The sequence below is a fragment of the Rattus norvegicus genome, chromosome 12, assembly GCF_021556685.1.
Source record: "Rattus norvegicus strain SHRSP/BbbUtx chromosome 12, alternate assembly SHRSP_T2T, whole genome shotgun sequence".
Taxonomy (NCBI): domain Eukaryota; kingdom Metazoa; phylum Chordata; class Mammalia; order Rodentia; family Muridae; genus Rattus; species Rattus norvegicus.
In genome coordinates this window covers 23449821-23471816 of record NC_141545.1, presented here as the reverse complement: position 1 = coordinate 23471816, position 21996 = coordinate 23449821, and the positions used below count along the sequence as shown (strand labels likewise).

Genomic DNA, 21996 nt, shown 5'->3' with positions numbered 1-21996 from the left:
TTATTATATTTCACAATACATCATTAATGTCTTCTTCATAAGTTAACACTTACGAAGTAACTTTTTCCTGATTTGTTTCCATTTATCTGTTTTAATATTTCTCCAAAAATTTAAAGACCAATGAAAAATATGGCTTTTATGTAGGTCTAATAAAAGAAGTATCACAGAAGTTTAAATAACTTTCTATGTAGAATTTACGTCGCATGCCAAAATTTTCTCGATCCAGACATTCTTTCGCATTAGTCTGAGTCAATGTTTAAAATGTGACCTATTGTGAAGTGGATCATGACTCTAATGAATTATTCTATGTCCTTTTTTTTGACAATATAGGGAGTTTGTAAATAATTTGAAGCGACAACTCATGGGTAAATAACAATAGGTATTGAAGTTTATAATTGATCAGATATCCACCTTGATAGATGTAGCAAAATATGTTTGAGAAACGATATTTTGGGTTATCTGTAATCTATTCTTTAATGGCAGAGACTTGAGGATTCAGAACTTTGCAAATTTTGACCTGAAAATAATTTGACACGATGAGAAAGAAATTAATCTATTTTTACCCCCATCAGATGTTCTATCAGTTTTTGAAATGGTGATAATCTTAATCTTACCAAGAAAGTGAATGCTCCTTAGTACTGGTTTGAAACTAACTTTCACAGGTTCAGTACTTGCAGAAATTAATTTTGTTATACAGGAGACCAGGTTTATCTGCTCTTAAAGTGTCACGTTGACATTTACCATGATTTCTAACCAGAAGGAAAAAATTACACAACAACTGTCAATAATTATTTTACATAAAATTTTTACTACTATTATAGAAATATAATAATTGACTTAGAAATATCAGAACATTGAGCTCAACCTCTTTCTTCAAGTACAAATTATCTGTGGTTTGATGTGAAGTGAGGCATCATGATTTGAATGTACTTGGCCAAGAAGAAACTCGATGTAGTATTCTTAAATTTTATTAATGTCTTTAATTTGTGTATCATTTACATGGATACTTGTGCCTTTGAAAGCATTCCTACTCATAAATAGAACAAGAAACTCTTAAGTAATTAAACCCTAAAGCATGCACAAAAATCTTATTCAGTTTTTATAAGAAAGAGAAATAAATTTTAAGCCTTTATTTGAAATCATTATTTGGGAATGTCTATTTTTTTCTTTTGAGAGTGAATGTATTTCCTAATAGGAAATAATTATATAATTACAATGAACAGCGCTCATAAAAATGTCTAGAAAGAACAACAGCATTATACCCTATGACCAAAAGAGTTCCTGTGTGCATTCGATTACTAAACAAATCAAGCAGTTATTGTGAACGTGGAAGGTTCCTGTTTATAGGACACAGATATTCAAGGCACATGACTAGGCTAACAGTGGGCTGAGTTCAAGATACTAATTTATTGTTTCACTGGGAAGAGAGTAAAATGAGACATCACTTCTGTTCAGTTTCACCTTTTCATAAATAAATTCAATAATAGGCAGGAAAAAAATTTTCTTCTTCTCAGATAATCACCGACTACTGAATGATGCCAAAGGAGAGGGAGCAACATCACACTCCGATTTTCTTATGACAATAAATATATGTTAAGATATTATATATTGTTTCTATATTATTATACTATGTATTAAAACTCTTTCATGTTTTAATTCAAAAGTAATTTGAATTCAAATTTAATTATTCAAAAGTAGGCAGATTGAAGGATTAGGTAAATCACAAAGAAAGATCAAACCATTATTCAAAAAAGTCAAATCTGAATCGAGGAGTTGACTTCTGACCGTGTTCAGTTTGGGCTTTTCCCAGAATGGGAAAAAAAAAAAAATCCCACATTATTGTATGTTGTGAGGTTAAATGCATGCACTTCTAGTATGGCTCCATTCTTTGTCTTTGGTGACACAGAGGCATTGGCCTCCCCTCTCTTCCATTACGAATTTTATTACCACGTTTGCCCCAAATATGTATGGAAGGAAAATATGTAAAACCCACAATCCTTTACTTTTTTTCTTTTTTTTTTTTTTTTTTGGTTCTTTTATTTCGGAGCTGGGGACCGAACCCAGGGCCTTGCGCTTCCTAGGCAAGCGCTCTACCACTGAGCTAAATCCCCAACCCCAATCCTTTACTTAATCTCAGTTCGAATTGGTAATGGATAAACAGAAAGTGTTAAACTATGTGCAGAGTGAATAAATAATGTCCGGGACTTCATTTCAGAAAGCCAAAGCTGGGAGAAGGAAGGGTCATCCTTGTGCTTCTAATGGTCTGTCAATCAAAATGCTCGCTTGTGTGGGGCCTGGAACCCACGGCTCTTCAACAGGTCTGGGCTGCCGTCAGGCTGCTCTACCCATTGGACCATAGGATCCAGCTAACCCATGGTCCTTGAGGTATTGAAGGCATTTCCCACCTCACTGAGATAAAATTCAACGTTAACCGTTACCCGGATGGGCTCCTGGACATAAGCAGCACCGACCATTTATTGTAATTTATTATAATTCCCAAATTTCTCCATTATTGTGAAGCACTCAAAATTCTCCCACAACGAAAGAGACTAAAGTGAGATGTCAGCGGTGCAACCCGTTTCCCAGTGCTTTGTGTCAACACACAACGTCACAGACAGGTTTAGCAGACAGGTCGTGAGTTCACAGACAGGTCGTGAGCGCAGCCGTTTCCACTTTGGCAAAAGCTTTGCATGTTAGAAGCAAAGATGTCTTTCTAGAAGCTTCTACTTAACAAATCGGAGGAACAAACGATGTCCTTTCTCCTGTGCACAACGACTCGATGTGAAATTCGTTAACACAAACCGTGTGATGGGCAAAGAGAAAAAGGAAAGAGGATGAAAGAAATGGCGTTTGCTGAGAGAAGTGAAAGCCAGGGCCACACGCATTGGCTTTTCCTCCTTCCATGCTCACATCCTTGGTGAACAGTGATTTTTTTCCTTTATTTCTTCACACAGCTTGGCCACGTGAAGCCACCGCACAGTGGAGACACGATGATGTAGATGAACACCTAGACGGAGAGAGGAAGGGATTTCACTCCCACGACCCCATCATGAGAAATCACAATTATGAAGATGGGTTTTATTATTGTCTTTTAAAAAATGTCAGTGTCTGAAATGCAGTGTCACAGTTCTATAGACTATCAAACACATGCATGTGCACACTATGTCGTGTATGTGCACACTATGACGTGTATGTGCACTCTATGACATGTATGTGCACTCTATGACATGTATGTACACACTACGGTTCTCCAATCACGCCTAGATCAATACACAACATCACACACCTCATAAATGTGAGCTGAGTGGATGAAATCACACATTGATTCCTATAGAATTCTGTCAATAGACTGAACTGGTTGGAAATTTGACACACTAAGCGTGTGTCTGTGTATATACAGGTGTGCACACCTATGAGTGTATACGCAGAAGTCTGGTGTGCACACCTATCTGTGCACACGCAGAAGTCAGAACCCTCCGTGCCCTCCCCTGCTGTTTTCCTATATATTTTTTGAGACCCTGTCTCTGACTGACCGTGAAGCTTGCCTTTTCAACAAGGTTGTGTCACTAAACAAGCACCTAGGACGTATGTGTGTAAATTGCGCATGCCGGATTGAAGGCATCCATAGCTAAGTCTATGCTTTTAGGTAGGGGTTGCAGATTTGGGTTTAGATCCTGTTGGACATGCATTTTATGATGAGAAGGCAAATGTAGGGCTGGAGAGGTTGCTCAATGGTTAGAGCACTGACTATTCTTTCAAAGGTCCTGAGTTCAATTCCCAGCAACACATGGTGCCTCACAACCATCTGTAATGGGTTCTGATGCCCTCTTCTGGTATGTCTGAAGATAGCTACAGTGTACTCATATATAATAAAATAAATAAATAAATAAATCTTTGCACTCATATATGATAAATTAATTAATCCATCATAAAGAATTCCAGTCCCCAATGTCTCAGAGTCAAAATTGAGCTCATGTACAAAAGAGAAAAAAACTCACAATCGATACAACGACGATGATGGCAGTGAGCTTGACGTTCTTCACGCACATGGCCCGGGCAAGGTTCCTGCTGGTCGTTTTGAAGGTGACGGACTAGAAAACAAGCATCAATTGCTTTATTCTTCACACTGACTGTGTGACTCTCTGTGTCTCTGTGTGACTCTGTCTCTCTGTATCTCTGTGTGACTCTGTCTCTCTGTGTGACTCTGTCTCTCTGTGTCTCCGTGTGTCTCTGTCTCTCTGTGTCTCTCTGTGTGACTCTGTGTGACTCTGTCTCTCTATGTCTCTGTGTCTCTGTGAGTTTTAATTTTAATCGATTCTCTCATTTTTTATGGGTATAAGGATGGAACCCAGGGCACCAGATTGGGAGAGAGACAGAGACAGAGTCCCACAGAGATAGATAGAGACTCAGAGAGACAGAGATACAGAGAGACAAACAGAGACAGAGTTGCACATGTGTAAATATTTGATTTTTCTGGGAACATATGTATTTACTTATTGTCAAAAGTCCACAGGGTTATAATTCCTTCATACATCCGTCTTCTCTTAAATCATCCATTTTCCAGTGAGTAAAGCATTTTCACCACGACACACAGAGTTTAAAACAAACAGGTAAACACACAAGGAGATGCACTAATTACCTACAATCTTACTCTTAGGTGTATTGTATCAAAGACATCATGTGAAAGCTCAAAAGAGCCGTATAAAAAGGTGTGGGGCCATTCTTTTCATATCTACAAGTGGAAACTACCAAAATATTCATAAATCATAACAAATTATTACATAAAAATCAAGGGGAATACCCTTATAGAAGAAGGGGGAGGGAGACGGGGACTTATGGCTGGGAAATCGGGAAAGGGGATAACATTAGAAATGTAAATAAAAAAAATCCAATAAAGAAGAAAAAAAGAAAGAGTAAATAAATAAAAGAAAAACCTAAAAATCTAAAAATTAAAAATCTTTATATCATTCTTCTAGTCACCACACGCTTTGATGAAAAACTTACAAAATGCCACAAAACCCAAGTTGCCACACAAACTCCTACAACCTGCCATTAGTCGATATCAATATTAAAGTCAGAATATAACGTGCATTATATATATAGTTTTACATATAGTTTAATATATATACATACATATACATACATATATATACATACATACATACACACACATATATATTTACATATAGTTTAATTCTCAGAACTCCATGGAAAAAAGCATATTGCCACTTTACAGGTTGTGACAATTGAGGCAGAAAGAGGTTAAGTCATGTGCTTCTATTTCACACAACTAGAAAATGATTTTTAGAATCCAGACAGTGTGATTCTAAAGTTTACTGCAGTCTTGTTGCTCGAAACAAACATGATCGTGATAGTTTACAGTTGCTGTGATATTTACAGTACAGTGCATGCCTGTGACAAATTATCTAAATTAATTGAAGTGGGAATTAACTATGGAAGATCCACATTAAATACGGGTAGCATTACTCCCTGACCAGGAGTTCTGCTCTGAATAAAGAAGAAAAAGCAGGCGCTCATCGCTCTCTGCCTCCCAAATACGGGGCACAATATGGTCAGCCCCCTCGTCGAGATTTTACTTCCATGATTTCCTCACCATGATGGACTGAACTCCACACTGTGAGCAAAAACAAACTGTTCTTTAAGTGTCTTTTATCGGGCATTTTGTCACAGCCAGGAAGAAAGTAATCAATGCCGTGATTAATCAATTACCAATTGCTTTTAATGTGTAAAGTTTAAATCTGTTAAAGATCTCTGTGTTTTTTCAAAACGCTTTTCTAATGAACTACATAGAAAATAAAGTAATTAATGGTGCATTCCAACCTACACCTTTGGCTTGATGTAAGCAAAAGATTAAGCTAACGCTATAAACACCAGTCAGAACCGGCTGGAACCTCAGCAGAGGTGAATTATCAATCAAAAAACGCTGCCTCAATGCAAACTTTTAGAAAATTATTTCTGTTATAATATATTTTCTAAAAAAAGGAAATTACTTCTGTAGAATGGATATATTTTCTAACAAAGCTTCACTAATGGCTGCTGAGAAACTGGTCATTTTGTGTGTCTCACTGCTTCCTTTTTTATCAGAATACAATGGCACCATAGACATGACACAGGAAAAAGAGAAGCAAACCGCCTTGGTATAAAATTTAAGACATTGCTGTATCATCTTAACCATCAGTGCAATTATTCTGATACCCAGAGAAAATGTCTTCCATACTTACCGAATCTACGAGGTTTTCTGTTTTATCTATCAGCAATTCTAGCCTTTCTCCACGCTGAGCAACTAGATCTGGAGATACATTTAGAAATGAAAATGATATTTTATATTAGAAATGAAGAAACCCAGCTACCAATGTCAAGGCCCCAAAACTGAGAATAAAATCCTAGGATGTTGCTGTTTGACTACAGAAGAAAAGCAGCTGATGCCAATTCAACAGAACAGGAAGTTGCAAAAGGAGACAACAGACAAGCCATTTCCCAGTCAGCTTATTTTTGGAGTTGGGTAATTTGCCCTTTCTGCTCCTAACACAAACATTTCCCTGTCATTATCCACCCCACCCCACCCCAGATTGGAGAATATAAACTGTGTTCTTTGCAACTCTGATCATTGATCATAGTGAGCTTAGAACCCAAGAGGGCAGCTCTTTGTCATTAAATGAAGCCTACTCTAGTTTTCTGAGATCGTCTAAATTCCCATTTTTTATTTGTTCCTGTAAACATAATCATTCTATCATCTTAAAATACATACACAATTTTGAGGCCAGCAAGACAACCCAGAAGGTGAGGGATTTTTTGTTTTGTTTTGTTTTGTTTTGTTTTTTTGTTACCAAGCAGGACAACTTGAACTCAATCCCCAGAATACACAGAAAGGTGGGAGAGAACAGGCTCCACAGAGTTTGACCTCTGACCTTCACATCCACACTGTGGCATGGTGGACTGGGTACCACACATAAATAATTGAAAAATTAAAATATGAATAATAATTGAAAAAATTAAATTAAAATATGAATATAACAACGAGATGGATTCAGACCTTTAAGGTCTCCATCTGTGCCCAGATCTAAGGCTGTCCCACAGCTCTCTGGACCCAGAGCCTGCCCTGAGAGAGTAGGTCTCCCAGGACTCCTCTAACCCTTAAGTTCACAGACTCATGGACTCACAGCAGGGACAAGGCCCAGACAGAGACAGCAAGACAAACTAACACCACACAACCAGATGGCGAGAGGCAAGCTCAAGAACCAGAACAACAGAAACCAAGACTACTTGGCATCATCAGAACTCAGTTCTCCTACCACAGCAAATATTGGATATTCCAAAGCATCTGAAAAGCAAGATTTAGATTTAAAATCACATCTCATGATGATGATGGAGAACTTTAAGGACATAAATAACTCCCTTAAGGAAATACAGGACAACACAGGTAAACAAGTGGAAGCCCTTAAAGAGGAAACACAAAAATCCCTTAAAGAATTACAGGAAAACACAACGAAACAGGAGAAGGAATTGAACAAAGCCATCAAGGATTTAAAAATGGAAATAGAAACAACAAAGAAAGCACAAACGGAGACAACCTTGGAGATAAAAGTCCTAGGAAGAGATCAGGGTCAGAGATGCGAGCATCACGAGAATACAAGAGATAGAAGAGAGAATCTCAGAGGCAGAAGATACCATAGAAAACATTGACACAACCATCAAAGAAAATGTAAAACACAGCAGACATCCTGAGGCCGCAGGACAGACTACCACCTCTGCACATCTTGGCCCACATCCCTGGTCCAAGGGGAAACTGCACAGTGCCTCTGGACACAGGGATCCTGGAACAGACAGCCACTGGTACCCGAGGTTCTGGTGTGCACCCAGGACCGAACTGAACCAGCCAAACAGCTCCCTACACCAAAATCCCATGGGGGAGAGAACTGGACCCTCAGAAGTGTGGATACATCTGAGAAGTAAGAGAATACCCTCTGCCAAGAGTCCAGACCCAAGAGGGAATCGCATAGTGCCAACTGTGCACATGAGGTGTAAGGACCTACACAAGCAATCAGAGGCAGGAACCGTTGGCTCCTGCCTGTGCCTAGAGCTGGAAGACAGTCTCCGGGAGAGCCGACACACCTGAAATCAGAGCACATGTTCTCAGGAAAGGCTGAACGAAAACAGGAAAACAGTTCTACAGGAGTGCTGACACAGAGGCCAAGGGTCAAGTCACTTTCAGAAGCAGCAAGACAAGCAATCACCAGAGACAACCCAATGGCTTGAGGCAAGTGCAGGAACCTAAGCAACAGAAACCAAGACTACTTGGTATCACCAGAGTCCAGTTCTCCCACTAAAGACAATACTGGATATCTAAACACAACAGAAAAGCAAGATTTAGATTTAAAATCACATTTTTTTGATAATGATGGAAGACTTTAAGAAAGACATAAAGAACTCCCTTAAAGAAATGCAGGAAAACACAAGAAAAACAAGCAGAAGCCCTTAGAGAGGAAACACAAAAATCCCTGAAAGAATTACAGGAAAACAACCAAACATGTGAAGGAATTGAAAATGGAAATAGAAACAGTAAAGAAAGCACAAAGGAAGACAACCCTGAATATAGAAAACCAAAGAAAGTGACAAGAAGCCGTAGATACAAGCATCACCAACAGAATACAAGAGATAGAAGAGAGAATCTCAGGGGCAGAAGATTCCATAGAAATCATCGACACAACTGTCAAAGATAATGTAAAAGGCAAAAAGCTCCTAGCATGAAACATACAGGAAATCCAGGACTCAATGAGAAGATCAAACCTAAGGATAAGAGGTATAGAAGAAAGTGAAGATTCCCAACTTAAAGGGCCAGTAATTATATTCAACAAAAGTATACAGGAAAACTTCCCTAACTTAATGAAAGAGACGCCCATAAACATACAAGAAGCCTACAGAACTCCAAATAGATTGAACCAGAAAAGAAACTCCTCCCGTCACATAATAGTTAAAACACCAAATGCACAAAACAAAGAAAGAATATTAAAAGCAGTAAGGGAAAAAGGCCAAGTGACATATAAAAGCAGACCTATAAGAATTACACCAGACTTCTCACCAGAGACTAAGAAAGCCAGAAGATCCTGGACGGACGTCATACAAACACTAAGAGAACACAAATGCGAGCCCAAGTTACTGTATCCAGCAAAACTTTCAATTAACATAGATGGAGAAACCAAGATATTCTATGATAAAACCAAATTTATGCAATATCTTTCTATAAATCAAACCCTACAAAAAATAATAGATGGAAAACTCCAACACAAGGAGAGAAACTACACCGTACAGAAAGCAAGAATATAATTTCCTTGCAATGAAACCAAAAGAGAGACAAAACAAACATAATTCCACCTCTAACAACGAAAATAACAGGAAGCGACAATCACTATTCCTTAATATCTCGCAACATCAACGGACTCAATTCCCTGATAAAAAGACATAGACTAACAGACTGGATATGTAAAGAGGACCCAGCATTTTGCTGCACACATACCTCAGAGACAAAGACAGAAACTACCTCAGAGTAAATTGCTGGAAAACAACTTTCCAAGCAAATGGTCCGAAGAAAAAAGCTGGAGTTCCCATTCTACTATCAAATAAAATTGACTTTCAATCAAAAGTCATTAAAAAAGATAAGGAAGAACACATCATATTCATCAAAGGAAAAATCCACCAAGATGAACACTCAATCCTAAATATCTATGTTCCAAATGCAAGGGCACCTATATTCATAAAAGAATCCTTACTAAAGCTCAAAGCACACATTGCACCTCACACTACCGTGTAGGAAATTACAACACCCTACTCTCATGACTGGACATGAGAAACAGAAATTAAACAGAGACATAGAGAAACTAACATAAGTTATGAACCAAATGGATTTAACAGATATTTGTAGAACATTCCATCCCAAACTCAAAAGGATATACCTTATTCTCAGCACTTCATGGAACCTTCTCCAAAATTGACCATATAATCGGTCACAAAACAGGCCTCAACAGATACAGAAAGATAGAAATAATCCCATGTATTCTATCAGATCACCACACACTAAGACTGGTCTTCAATAACAACAATAATGACAGAAAGCCCACATATACAGGGAAGTTGAACAATGCTCTACTCAATGACTTGGTAAAGGAAGAAATAAGGAAAGAAATTAAAGACGTCTTAGAACTTAATGAAAATGAAGGTACAACATACCCAAACTTATGGGACACAATGAAAGCTGTGCTAAGAGGAAAACTCATAGCTCTGAGTGCCTGCAGAAAGAAACAGGAGACAGCATTTGTAAGCAGCTTGACAGCACACCTAAAAGCTCTAGAACAAAAAGAAATAAATAAACCCAAGAGGAGTAGAAGGCAGGAAATAATCAAACTCAGAGTTGAAATCAACCAAGAACCAAGGAAAAGGACTACACAAAGAATCAACAAAGCCAAGAGCTGGTTCTTTGAGAAAATCAACAAGATAGATAATCCCTTAGCCAGACTAACCAGAGAGAACAGAGAGTGTGTCCAAATTAACAAAATCAGAAATGAAAAGGGAGACATAACAACAGAATCAGAGGAAATAAAAAAAATCATCATATCCTACTACAAAAGCCTATATTCAAAAAAACTTGAAAATCTGGAGGAAATGGACAGTTTTCTAGACAGATACCAGGTACCAAAGTCAAATCAGGAACAAATAAACCATCTAAACAATGCCATAACTCCTAAAGAAATAGAAGCAGTTATTAAAAGTCTCCCCATGATGACCACAACATTGCAAGTCTGAGGTCCACATCATAAAAAAAAAAAAAAAAAAAAAAAAAAAAAAAAAAAAGGTCTCCCAACCAAAAAGAGCCCAGGTCCAGATGGGTTCAGTGCAGAATTCTATCAGACCTTCACAGAAGACCTCATACCAATACTATCCAAACTATTCCACAAAATAGAAACAGACAGAGCACTACCAAATTCCCTCTATGAAGCCACAATTACTCTTATACCTTAACCACCAAAGACCCAACAAAGAAAGAGAACTTCAGACCAATTTCCCTTATGAATATTGATGCAAAAATACCCAATAAAATTCTTGCAAACCAAATCCAAGACCACATCAAAATGATCATACATCATGATCAAGTAGGCTTCATCCCAGGGATGTTTAATATACAAAAATCTATCAATGTAATCCACAATATAAACAAACTCAAAGATAAGAACCACATGTTCATTTCATTACATTCTGAGAAAGCATTTGACAAAATTCAACACCCCTCCATGATAAAAGTTCTGGAAAGATCAGGATTCAAGGGCCATATCTAAACATAGTAAAAGCAATTTACAGCAAACCAGTAGCTAACATTAAACAAAATGGAGAGAAACTTGAAGCAATCCCACTAATATCAAGAATTAGACAAGGCTGCCTACTCTCTCCCTACTTATTCAATATAGTACTCAAAGTCCTAGCCAGAGCAATCAGACAGTGAAAGGAAGTCAAAGAGATACAAGTTGGAAGGGAAGAATTTAAAATATCACTAATTACAGATGATACGATAGTGTACTTAAGCGACCCCAAAAGTTCCACCAGAGAACTACTTAACCTGATAAACAACTTCAGCAATGTGTCAGGGTATAAAATTAACTCAAACAAATCATTAGCCTTCCTCTACTCAAAGGATAAACAGGCTGAGAAAGAAATTAAGGAAATGACACCCTTCACAATAGTCCCAAATAATATAAAATATCTTGGTGTGACTTTAACCAAGCAAGTGACAGATTTGTATGACAAGAACTTCAAGTCTCTGAAGAAAGAAATTGAAGATGATCTCAGGAGATGGATAGATCTTCCATGCTCATGGATTGGCAGAATTAATATAGTAAAGAAGGCCATTTTGCCAAAAGCGATCTACAGATTTAAATCCCCATTAAAATTCCTACTCAATTCTTTATAGAGATAGAAAGAGCAATTTGCAAATTCATTTGGAATAACAAAATACCCAGGGTAGCAAAAACTATACTCAACAATAAAAGAACTTCTGGGGGAATCACCATCCCTGACTTCAAGCAGTATTACAGAGCAGTAGTCATAAAAACTGTATGGTACTGGGACAGAGACAGACAGATAGACCAGTGGAATAGAATTGAAGACCCAGAAATGAACCCACATACCTATAGTCACTTGATCTTTGACAAAGGAGCTAAAACCATCCAATGGATGAATGATAGCATTTTCAACAAATGTTGCTGGTTCAACTGGAGGTCAGCATGTAGAAGAATGCAAATTGATCCATTCTTATCACCATGTACAAAGCTTAAGTCCAAGTGGATCAAGGACCTCCACATCAAACCAGATACACTCAAACTAATAGAAGAAAAAGTGGGGAAGAGTCTTGATCACATAGGCACTGGGAAAAATTTCCTGAACAAAACACCAATGGCTCATGCTCTAAGATCAAGAATCGACAAATGGGACCTCAGAAAACTGTAAAGCTTCTGTAAGGCAAAAGACACTGTCATTAGGACAAAACGGCAACCAACAGATTGGGAAAAGATCTTTACCAATCCTACATTTGATAGAGGGCTAGTATCCAAAATATACAAAGAACTCAAGAAGTTAGACTCCAGAGAGCCAAATAACCATATTTAAAAATGGGGTACAGAGGTAAACAAAACATTCTCAACTGAGGATTATCGACTGGCCAAAGAGTACCTAAAGAAATGTTCAACATCCTTAGTCATCAGGGAAATGCAAATCAAAACAACCCTGAGATTCCACCTCACAACAGTCAGAATGACTACGATCAAAAACTCAGGTGACAGCAGATGCTGGCGAGGATGTGGAGAAAGAGAAACACTCCTCCATTGTTGGTGGGATTGCAAGCTGGTACAACCACTCTGGAAATCAGTCTGGAGGTTCCTCAGAAAATTGGACATTGAAGTACCTGAGTACCCAGCAATACCTGTGTTGGCCATATACCCAAAAGATGCTCCAACATACAACAAAGACACATGCTCCACTATGTTCATAGCAGCCTTATTTATAATAGCCAAAAGCTGGAAAGAACCCAGCTGCCCTTCATCAGAGGAATGGACTCAAAAAATGGAGTACATCTACACAATGGAGTACTACTCAGCTATCAAAAACGATGACTTCATGAAATTCATAGGCAAATGGAATGAACTAGAAAATATCATCCTGAGTGAGGTTACTCAATCACAGAAAAACACTCTTGGTATGCACTCATTGATAAGTGGATATTAGCCCAAAAGGTCTAATTACCCAAGATGCAATCCACAGACCACAGGAAGCTCAAGAAAAAAGATGACCAAAATGTGGATGTCCCCACTCCTTAAAAGGGGAACAAAAATATCCATAAGAGAGAATATGGAAGCAAAGTTTAGAGTAGCAACTTAAGGAATGGCCATTCAGAGCCTGCCCCACATGTGGCCCATATATATACAGCCACAAAAACTAGATAAGATTGATGAAGCTAAAAAAATGCAGGCTGAAAGGGAGCAGATATAGATCTCTCCAGAGAGACACATCCAGAGCATGTCAAATACAGAGGTCAATGCTAGTAGCAAACCACCGAACTGAGAACAGGACCTCCTTGGGAGGAATCAGAGGAAGTATTGAAAGAGTTGAAGGAGCTTGCAACCACATAAAAACAACAATGCCAACCAACCAGAGCTTTCAGGGACTAAACCACTACCAAACGACTATACATGGACTGACTGTGGGCTCCAACCGCCTATGTAGCAGAGAATAGCCTTGTTGGGGCACCAGGGGAAGGGGAAGACTTGGTCCTTCCAAGTTTGGACCCCCAGTGCAGGGGAATATGGGAGGGGGCAATAAGAGTGATGTATAGGGATAATACCCGTATGGGAGAGGGGGAGAGGAGGGAATAGGGGCTTATGGACAGGAATCCGGGAAGGGGAATAATGTTTGAAATGTAAGTAAAGAAATATATCTAATAAAAAAATTCCTGGACATATACACAAAAGATGCTCCAAGATATAACAAGGACACATGTTCCACTATGTTCATCGCAGCCTTATTTATAATATCGAGAACCTGGAAAGGACCCAGATGCCCTTCAACAGAGGAATGAATACAGAAAATGTGGTACATCTACACAATGGAGTACTACTCAGCCATCAAAAACAATGACTTCATGAAATTCATAGACAAATGTATAGAACTAGAAAATATCATCCTGAGTGAGGTAACCCTCTCTCTCTCTCTCTCTCTCTCTCTCTCTCTCTCTCTCTCTCTCACACACACACACACACACACACACACACACACACGGTATGCACTCACTGATCAGTGGATATTAGCCCAAAACCTCAAAATACCCAAGATCAATTCATAGACCACAAGAAGCTCAAGAAGGATGATCAAAGTGCAAATGCTTCACTCCTTCTTAAAAGGGGAACAAAAATATTCATAGGAGGGGATATGGAGACAAAGTTTGGAGCAGAGACTGAAGGAATGGCCATTCAGAGCCTGCCCCACTTCAGGATCCAACCACCAAACCCAGACACTGTTGCTGATGCCAAGAAGTGCATGCTGACAGGAGCCTGATATAGCTGTCTCCTGAGAGGCTCTGCCAAAGCCTGACCAATACAGATGAGGATGCTCACAGCCAACCATTGGGCTGAGAATGGAGTCCCCACTGGAGGAGTTAGAGAAAGAACTGAAGGAGCTGAAGGGGTTTTCAACCCCATAGGAAGAACAACAATACCAACCAACCAGACCCCCCAGAGCTCCCAGGGACTAAGCCAATATCCAAAGAGCACACATGGACAGACCCACAGCTACAGCTGCATATGTAGCAGAGGATGGGCCTTGTCGGGCACCAATGGAAGGAGAGGCCCTTGGTCCTAGGAATGAATGCTTGATGCCGCAATGTAGGGGAATGGCAGGGTGTTGAGGTGGGGGCGGATGGGAGTGAAAGCATCCTTATAGAAATAGGGGGAAGGGGGTGAGAAAGAGGGGAAAAGGGATAGCATTTGAAATGTAAATACATAAAATATCCAATAAAAATAAATAAAAAATTAAAAAAGAACTAGACATAAGAGAAGGACAAAGGTCATGAAGAAGCATATAGATTTTATTCTATATGTTTTGTGGTCATGGCCAAATAGGGAAAAAAAGAGATGGATTCAATAATTTCAAAACTGAGTAAGATCAATGCCTCGATAGCTTTAAAGATGAATTCTGTGTAAAATATCTTAAGAAAAATACATGCCAAATTTTCAGGAATTTCTCAAAAAAAAAGATTTTTCAGCTTTTCAAGATGAATTATATAAAAATATGAAAAATATATCCCAATTTATCTATTTATGTATTTTTTTATACACACACGCACACACACGCCCCTGCAACCCCAACACCATGGAGATCAAATCAGGGTACAGTGATTTTAATTGACAACTTAGAGTCACCCAAGAATATATTATGAATGAAATATTTGCTAGACCAGATTGCATTGTGGGTAAGATTGCATTGTGGGTATTTCTGTGGGGAATTGTCTTGATTGCCTTAATTGATGCATTTATTGTTTTATATTCTTCACCACAGGTGTAATGTCATTGAGTGTTTCACTCTTTTGTGATGTTGTGACTTTGATGCCGTGATAGACGATGATAAGGAATTAAAGGTAAAAGAATCTTTTTCCTCTCTAAGCTCTTTTTGTTGGAGGATTTATTAAAATAACAGAAATGAAACAAGAATTCAGGAGAACCAGAAGTGCAGGGCCTTCCTTGGCTAAGGAATGAGTTTGAGATCAGCCAGGGATACAGAAGCCTGTGTCACAAGGACTTTGGAAATGGGGAAAACAAGTGAGCTAACAACCAGTGACTTGTACGTACACACACACACACACACACACACACACACACACACAAACACTCTCTCTCTCTCTCTCTCTCTCTCTCTCGCTCTCTCTCTCTCACTCTCTCTTTCTCTCTCTCTCTCTCTCTCTCTCTCTCTCTCTCTCTCTCTCTCTTTCTCTCATAGTGGGAGGGGCCACCATGGTGATCCTGGATTCTGTAGGAAAGCAGGGTGAGCACACACTCACATACACACACTCACTCTCTCTCTCTCTCTCTCTCTCTCTCTCTCTCTCTCTCTCCCAGACAACACATAGTCACCCCACCCTCCTAAGAACCAGAGAAAGCAACAGAAACTAAGGAACGAAATCCACACCCAGCAAAGGCACAACAAGATATCAGTCCCTAGGTCAGCAGGTATCAACCTGTGGGGTCATAAATTGGAGACCCTGCATATCTGACATTGGAGACCTGGCATATCTGACCTTTGCATTACAATTCACAACAGTAGCAAAATGACAGGTAGGAAGAAGCAGCGAAAATAATTTTATGGTTATGGTAAACACACCATGAAAAACTGTATTAAATGGTCCCAGCATGCAGAAGGTTGATAACCACTGAGCTACATGATCTCTCTACAATAATCCGACTGATATCTACGCCACTGTTATTGTGTTTGTAGAGTGAAGGTTGTTTGTGTTCCTGTGAGTGAACCACACCATGGAAACATACCTATGTTTCTGACCATGATGCCTTTCAGTTCGTCCACTTGGGCTTGAGTCTCCGTCACTCTGTCCAGGCTCTGATTCTCGGAGTGATGCTTCTGTGAGATATTAAGTTTGAACATACAATATCAAGGTGTTATTTATGATAATAATGCATTTTAGTTTAAATATATGATTTTAAGTGAAATTCAGTGAATGTGTTACAATGTATAAAATATATGAGACTCTTAGGACAGAAGCAAGGAGACATATATAATCTGTGCTTATAAAAGAGGGAGAAATTTGAAAATGACTATAGTTGGGGTGGGGAGGGGCAGGCTAGGATAGATACCCTCGACTCTTCAATATGGTGACATAGACGCTTGCTCACATTTTAGAAAAATCTGTTCTTTTATAGGATGTGACCACAAGATCGCGAATCTCAAACACCAATGATCATATAGAGTTTGACATCGTCGTGCGATACTGACAATTAAAGTGCTTCATACACAACATCACAGATATTTCACTATGAAAGGCAACTCGGAGAAGTTATTATTCAATCCACTATAAGACTTTTTGATATCGATATTTTCCTTGTCTCCATTCTGTACAGGGCAGAAATTAGTGATTCCGAGGGTCACAGAGATTTGGAGCTAATAACAAACCAGTGAATGGCTTGGCTTTGCTCCTGCTTAGAATGCATTTACAAACAGCAAGAGAGAGACTAACTAAAATGTATAGTTTTCCATACTCACAGTGAAATTATAGTCAGAGGTCAGGTCTCTGCACTCAAATAATCTCACAGAGAAAAGGAAAGTGTTTTGAAAGACTCTGACCACAGTTTATATTATAAACACGTAGATTAAAAACACAGCGAGGTGCCAATGTACACCCATGAAAATGAATGCCGGACACAGTAAACGTTGACAGAGTTGAAAAACACGGGAATGGCCAATGAGAATTTAAAATGCTACAATAACTTTGGGAAAAACAGTGTGACAATTTTTTTTTTTTAAGGAAAACAACATTTAATTGGGGCTGACTTACAGTTCAGAGGTTTAGTCCATTATTTTTTTTTCATCTTTATTAACTTCGGTGTTTCTTATTTACATTTTGATTGTTATTCCCTTTCCTGGTTTCCGGGCCAACATCCCCCTAGACCCTCCCCCTCCCCTTCTCGATGGGTGTTCCCCTCCCAATCCTCCCCCCATTACCACCCTCGCCCCAACAATCATGTTCACTGGGGGTTCAGTCTTGGCAGGACAAAGGGCTTCCCCCTCCACTGATGCTCTTACTAGACTATTCATTGCTACCTATAAGGTTGGAGAGCAGGGTCTGTCCATGTATAGTCTTTAGGTAGTGGCTTAGTCCCTGGAAGATATGGTTGGTTGGCATTGTTGTTCATATGGGGTCTCGAGCCCCTTCACGCTCTTTCAGTCCTTTCTAAGATTCCTTCAACGGGGGTCCCATTCTAAGTTCAGTGGTTTAATGATGGTATTCGCCTATGTATTTGCTGTATTCTGGCTGTGTCTCTCAGGAGAGATCTACATCCAGTTCCTGTCGGCCTGCACTTCTTTGCTTCATCCATCTTGTCTAATTGGGTGGCTGTATATGTATGGGCCACATGTGGGGAATGGGCCGAATGGGTGTTCCTTCTGCCTCTGTTCTAAACTTTGCCTCCCTATCTCCTCCCAAGGGTATTCTTGTTCCCCTTTTAAAGAAGGAGTGAAGCATTCTCACTTTGGTTATCCTTCTTGAGTTTCATGTGTTCTGTGCATCTAGGGTAATTTGAGCATTTGGGCTAATATCCACTTATCAATGAGTGCATACCATGTGTGTTTTTCTGTGATTGGGTTACCTCACCCAGGATGATATTTTCCACTTCCATCCATTTGCCTATGAATTTCATGAAGTCATTGTTTTTGATAATTGTTTAAGTAGTATTCCATGTGTAGATGTACCACATTTTCTGTATCCATTCCTCTGTTGAAGGGCATCTGGGTTCTTTCCAGCTTCTGGCTATTATGAATAAGGGTGCTATGTGTGTCTTTGTTGTATGTTGGGGCATCTTTTGGGTACATGCCCAAGAGAGGTATAGCTGGGTCTTCAGTTAGTTCAAAGTCCAATTTTCTGAGGAACGTACAGGCTGATTTCCAGAATGGTTGTACCAGCCTGCAATCCCACCAACAATGGAGGAGTGTTCCTCTTTCTCCACATCCTCGCCAACCTCTGCTGTCACCTGAGTTTTTATCTTAGCCATTTCTGACTGGTGTGAGGTGGAATCTCAGGGTTGTTTTGATTTGCATTTCCCTGATGACTAAGGATGTTGAACATTTCTTTAGGTGCTTTTTGGCCATTTGATAATCCTCAGCTGTGAATTCTTTGTTTTGCTCTGAACCCCATTTTTAATAGGGTTATTTGTCTCCCTGCAGTCTCACTTCTTGAGTTCTTTGTATATTTTGGATATAAGCCTTCTATCAGTTGTAGGATTGGTAAAGATCTTTTCCCAATCTGTTAGTTGTTGTTTTGTCCTAATGACAGTGTCTTTTGCCTTACAGAAGAAGCTTTGCAGTTTTATGAGATCCCATTTGTCGATTCTTGATCTTAGAGCATAAGCCATTGGTGTTCTGTTCAGGAAATTTTCTCCAGTGCCCATGTGTTCCAGATTCTTCCCCACTTTTTCTTCTATTAGTTTGAGTGTATCTGGTTTGATGTGGAGGTCCTTGATCCACTTGGACTTAAGCTTTATACAGGGTGATAAGCATGGATCAACCTGCATTCTTCTACATGCTGACCTCCAGTTGAAGCAGCACCATTGCTGAAAATGCTATCTTTTTTTCCATTGGATGGTTTTGGCTCCTTTGTCAAAAATCAAGTAGCCATAGGTGTGTGGGTTCATTTCTGGGTCTTCAATTCTATTCCATTGGTCTATCTGTCTGTCTCTGTACCAATACCATGCAGTTTTTATCACTATTGTTCTGTAATACTGCTTGACTTCAGGAATAGTGATTCCCCCAGAAGTCCTTTTTTTTTTTTTTAATTTAGAGAATACTTTATTAGTTTTTGTAATCAAACCCACGTATATAAGACCTTACATATTTAATACAGTGTGTTACCCCTGTACAAATGGAAAAAACTTAAGTTCAACATTTCTAGACCAATATGGCTGTTAATTTCTGTACAGTGCCAACTCAACACAGTAAACGGGGATACTTTTTTCCGAAGTTGACAGCACAGCTAAAGTTTCAAAAAATTCAAATTATATATCTGTATATATATATTTATATATATATATATAAAGACCAATAATAGCAGTGTGTTATGCATCAACAGCAGCAACAGCTTTTCCAGGTTCTGCAGTCATCTGAACAAAACTGTAGAGACATCCAGCACACTCCATTAAAAAAAAAAAAGTAAAAAAACAAAACCCGAGAAAACAGCACAGTTCTGTTACTCTTGTGGTACATGGCACCATTTTTTTTTAAAATTAGCTTCTCAATCATCATCTGGAAAGAAAACATTCTGAGCAACATCATTAAAAACAGCTCTGATAAAGCACGGTCACTACTACGTATCATAAAGCAGGTACAAGCTATTTTACATCCACAGAGGTATGATACACTACTGTCCTACATCTATAATACTAGAGGCTACAATTTAAAAGGCATTATTTGAGACTTGATTCTACTTTTCCAGCAGAGGGCCCAAAGGATGGTGTGACACAGCTTTGTAAAGAAACATACTCTAGACAGGATTTCCTTTCACTAGTGGCACACTTCTAAGGATTCATTCTCTCCATGAATGTCAGCTAAAACCGTTATTAAAAAAACGAAATATCCCTAGAACAAAACCGTATAACCACCGGATTCACATGAAGATGACCTAGTGGAGACAAGCTGGACCTCACCTTACCAACAAGCTATCAAATCTGTTATGTTTAAACAGTGAGACCTCCAAGGAAGGAGATGCCAAGTAGTGCTTACTCTTGTGGTACCTGGCACCATTTTTTTTAAATTAGCTTCTCAATCATCATCTGGAAACCAATCGAAGATGAGGATTGAGAGTTCATCTTGGTGGATTTTTCCTTTGATGAATATGAAGTGTCCTTCCTTATCTTTTTTGATGACTTTTAATTGAAAATTGATTTTATTTGATATTAGAATGGCTACTCCAGCTTGCTTCTTCTGACCATTTGCTTGGAAAGTTGTTTTCCAGCCTTTCACTCTGAGGTAGTGTCTGTCTTTATCTCTGAGGTGTGTTTCCTGTAGGCAGCAGAATGCAGGGTCCTCATTGCGTATCCAGTTTGTTAATCTATGTCTTTTTATTGGGGAGTTGAGGCCATTGATGTTGAGAGATATTAAGGAATAGTGATTATTGCTTCCCGTTATATTCATATTTGGATGTGAGGTTATGTTTGTGTGCTTTCATTCTCTTTGTTTTGGTGCCAAGACGATTAGTTTCTTGCTTCTTCTAGGGTATAGCTTGCCTCCTTATGTTGGGCTTTACCCTTTATTATCCTTTGTAGTGCTGGATTTGTAGAAAGATATTGTGTAAATTTGGTTTTGTCATGGAATATCTTGGTTTCTCCATCTATGTTAATTGAGTTTTGCAGGATACAGTAACCTGGGCTGGCATTTGTGTTCTCTTAGGGTCTGTATGACATCAGTCCAGGATCTTCTGGCCTTCATAGTTTCTGGCGAAAAGTCTGGTGTGATTCTGATAGGTCTGCCTTTATATGTTACTTGACCTTTTTCCCTTACTGCTTTTAATATTCTTTCTTTATTTTGTGCGTTTGGTGTTTTGACTATTATGTGACGGGAGGTGTTTCTTTTCTGGTCCAATCTATTTGGAGTTCTGTAGGCTTCTTGTATGCCTATGGGTATCTCTTTTTTTAGGTTAGGGAAGTTTTCTTCTATGATTTTGTTGAAGATATTTACTGGTCCTTTGAGCTGGGAGTCTTCACTCTCTTCTATACCTATTATCCTTAGGTTTGATCTTCTCATTGAGTCCTGGATTTCCTGTATGTTTTGGACCAGTAGCTTTTTCTGCTTTACATTATCTTTAGACAGTTGAGTCAATGATTTCTATGGAATCTTCTGCTCCCGAGATTCTCTCTTCCATCTCTTGTATTCTGTTGGTGAAGCTTGTATCTACAGCTCCTTGTCTTTTATTTTGATTTTCTATGTCCAGGGTTGTTTCCATGTGTTCTTTCTTGATTGCTTCTATTTCCATTTTTAATTCCTTCAACTGTTTGATTGTGTTTTCCTGGAATTCTTTCAGGGATTTTTGCGATTCCTCTCTGTAGGCTTCTACTTGTTCTCTAAGGGAGTTCTTTATGTCTTTCTTAAAGTCCTCCAGCATCATGATCAAATATGATTTTGAAACAAGATCTTGCTTTTCTGGTGTGTTTGGATATTTCGTGTTTG

At 38.9% G+C, this 21996-nt stretch overlaps 1 protein-coding gene across 1 annotated transcript in view; it reads right to left on the bottom strand.

Annotated features, from left to right (window-relative positions):
* Positions 1 to 788: 788 nt before the first annotated feature.
* Positions 789 to 21996, bottom strand: part of Vamp7 (vesicle-associated membrane protein 7) — a 35054-nt gene continuing 13846 nt past the window's right edge. The window contains 4 exon segments of the mRNA NM_053531.3: positions 789 to 3007; positions 3999 to 4091; positions 6243 to 6310; positions 16596 to 16686. Of these exon segments, the coding sequence (NP_445983.1) occupies positions 2939 to 3007; positions 3999 to 4091; positions 6243 to 6310; positions 16596 to 16686 (321 nt within the window). The 3' untranslated portion in view covers positions 789 to 2938.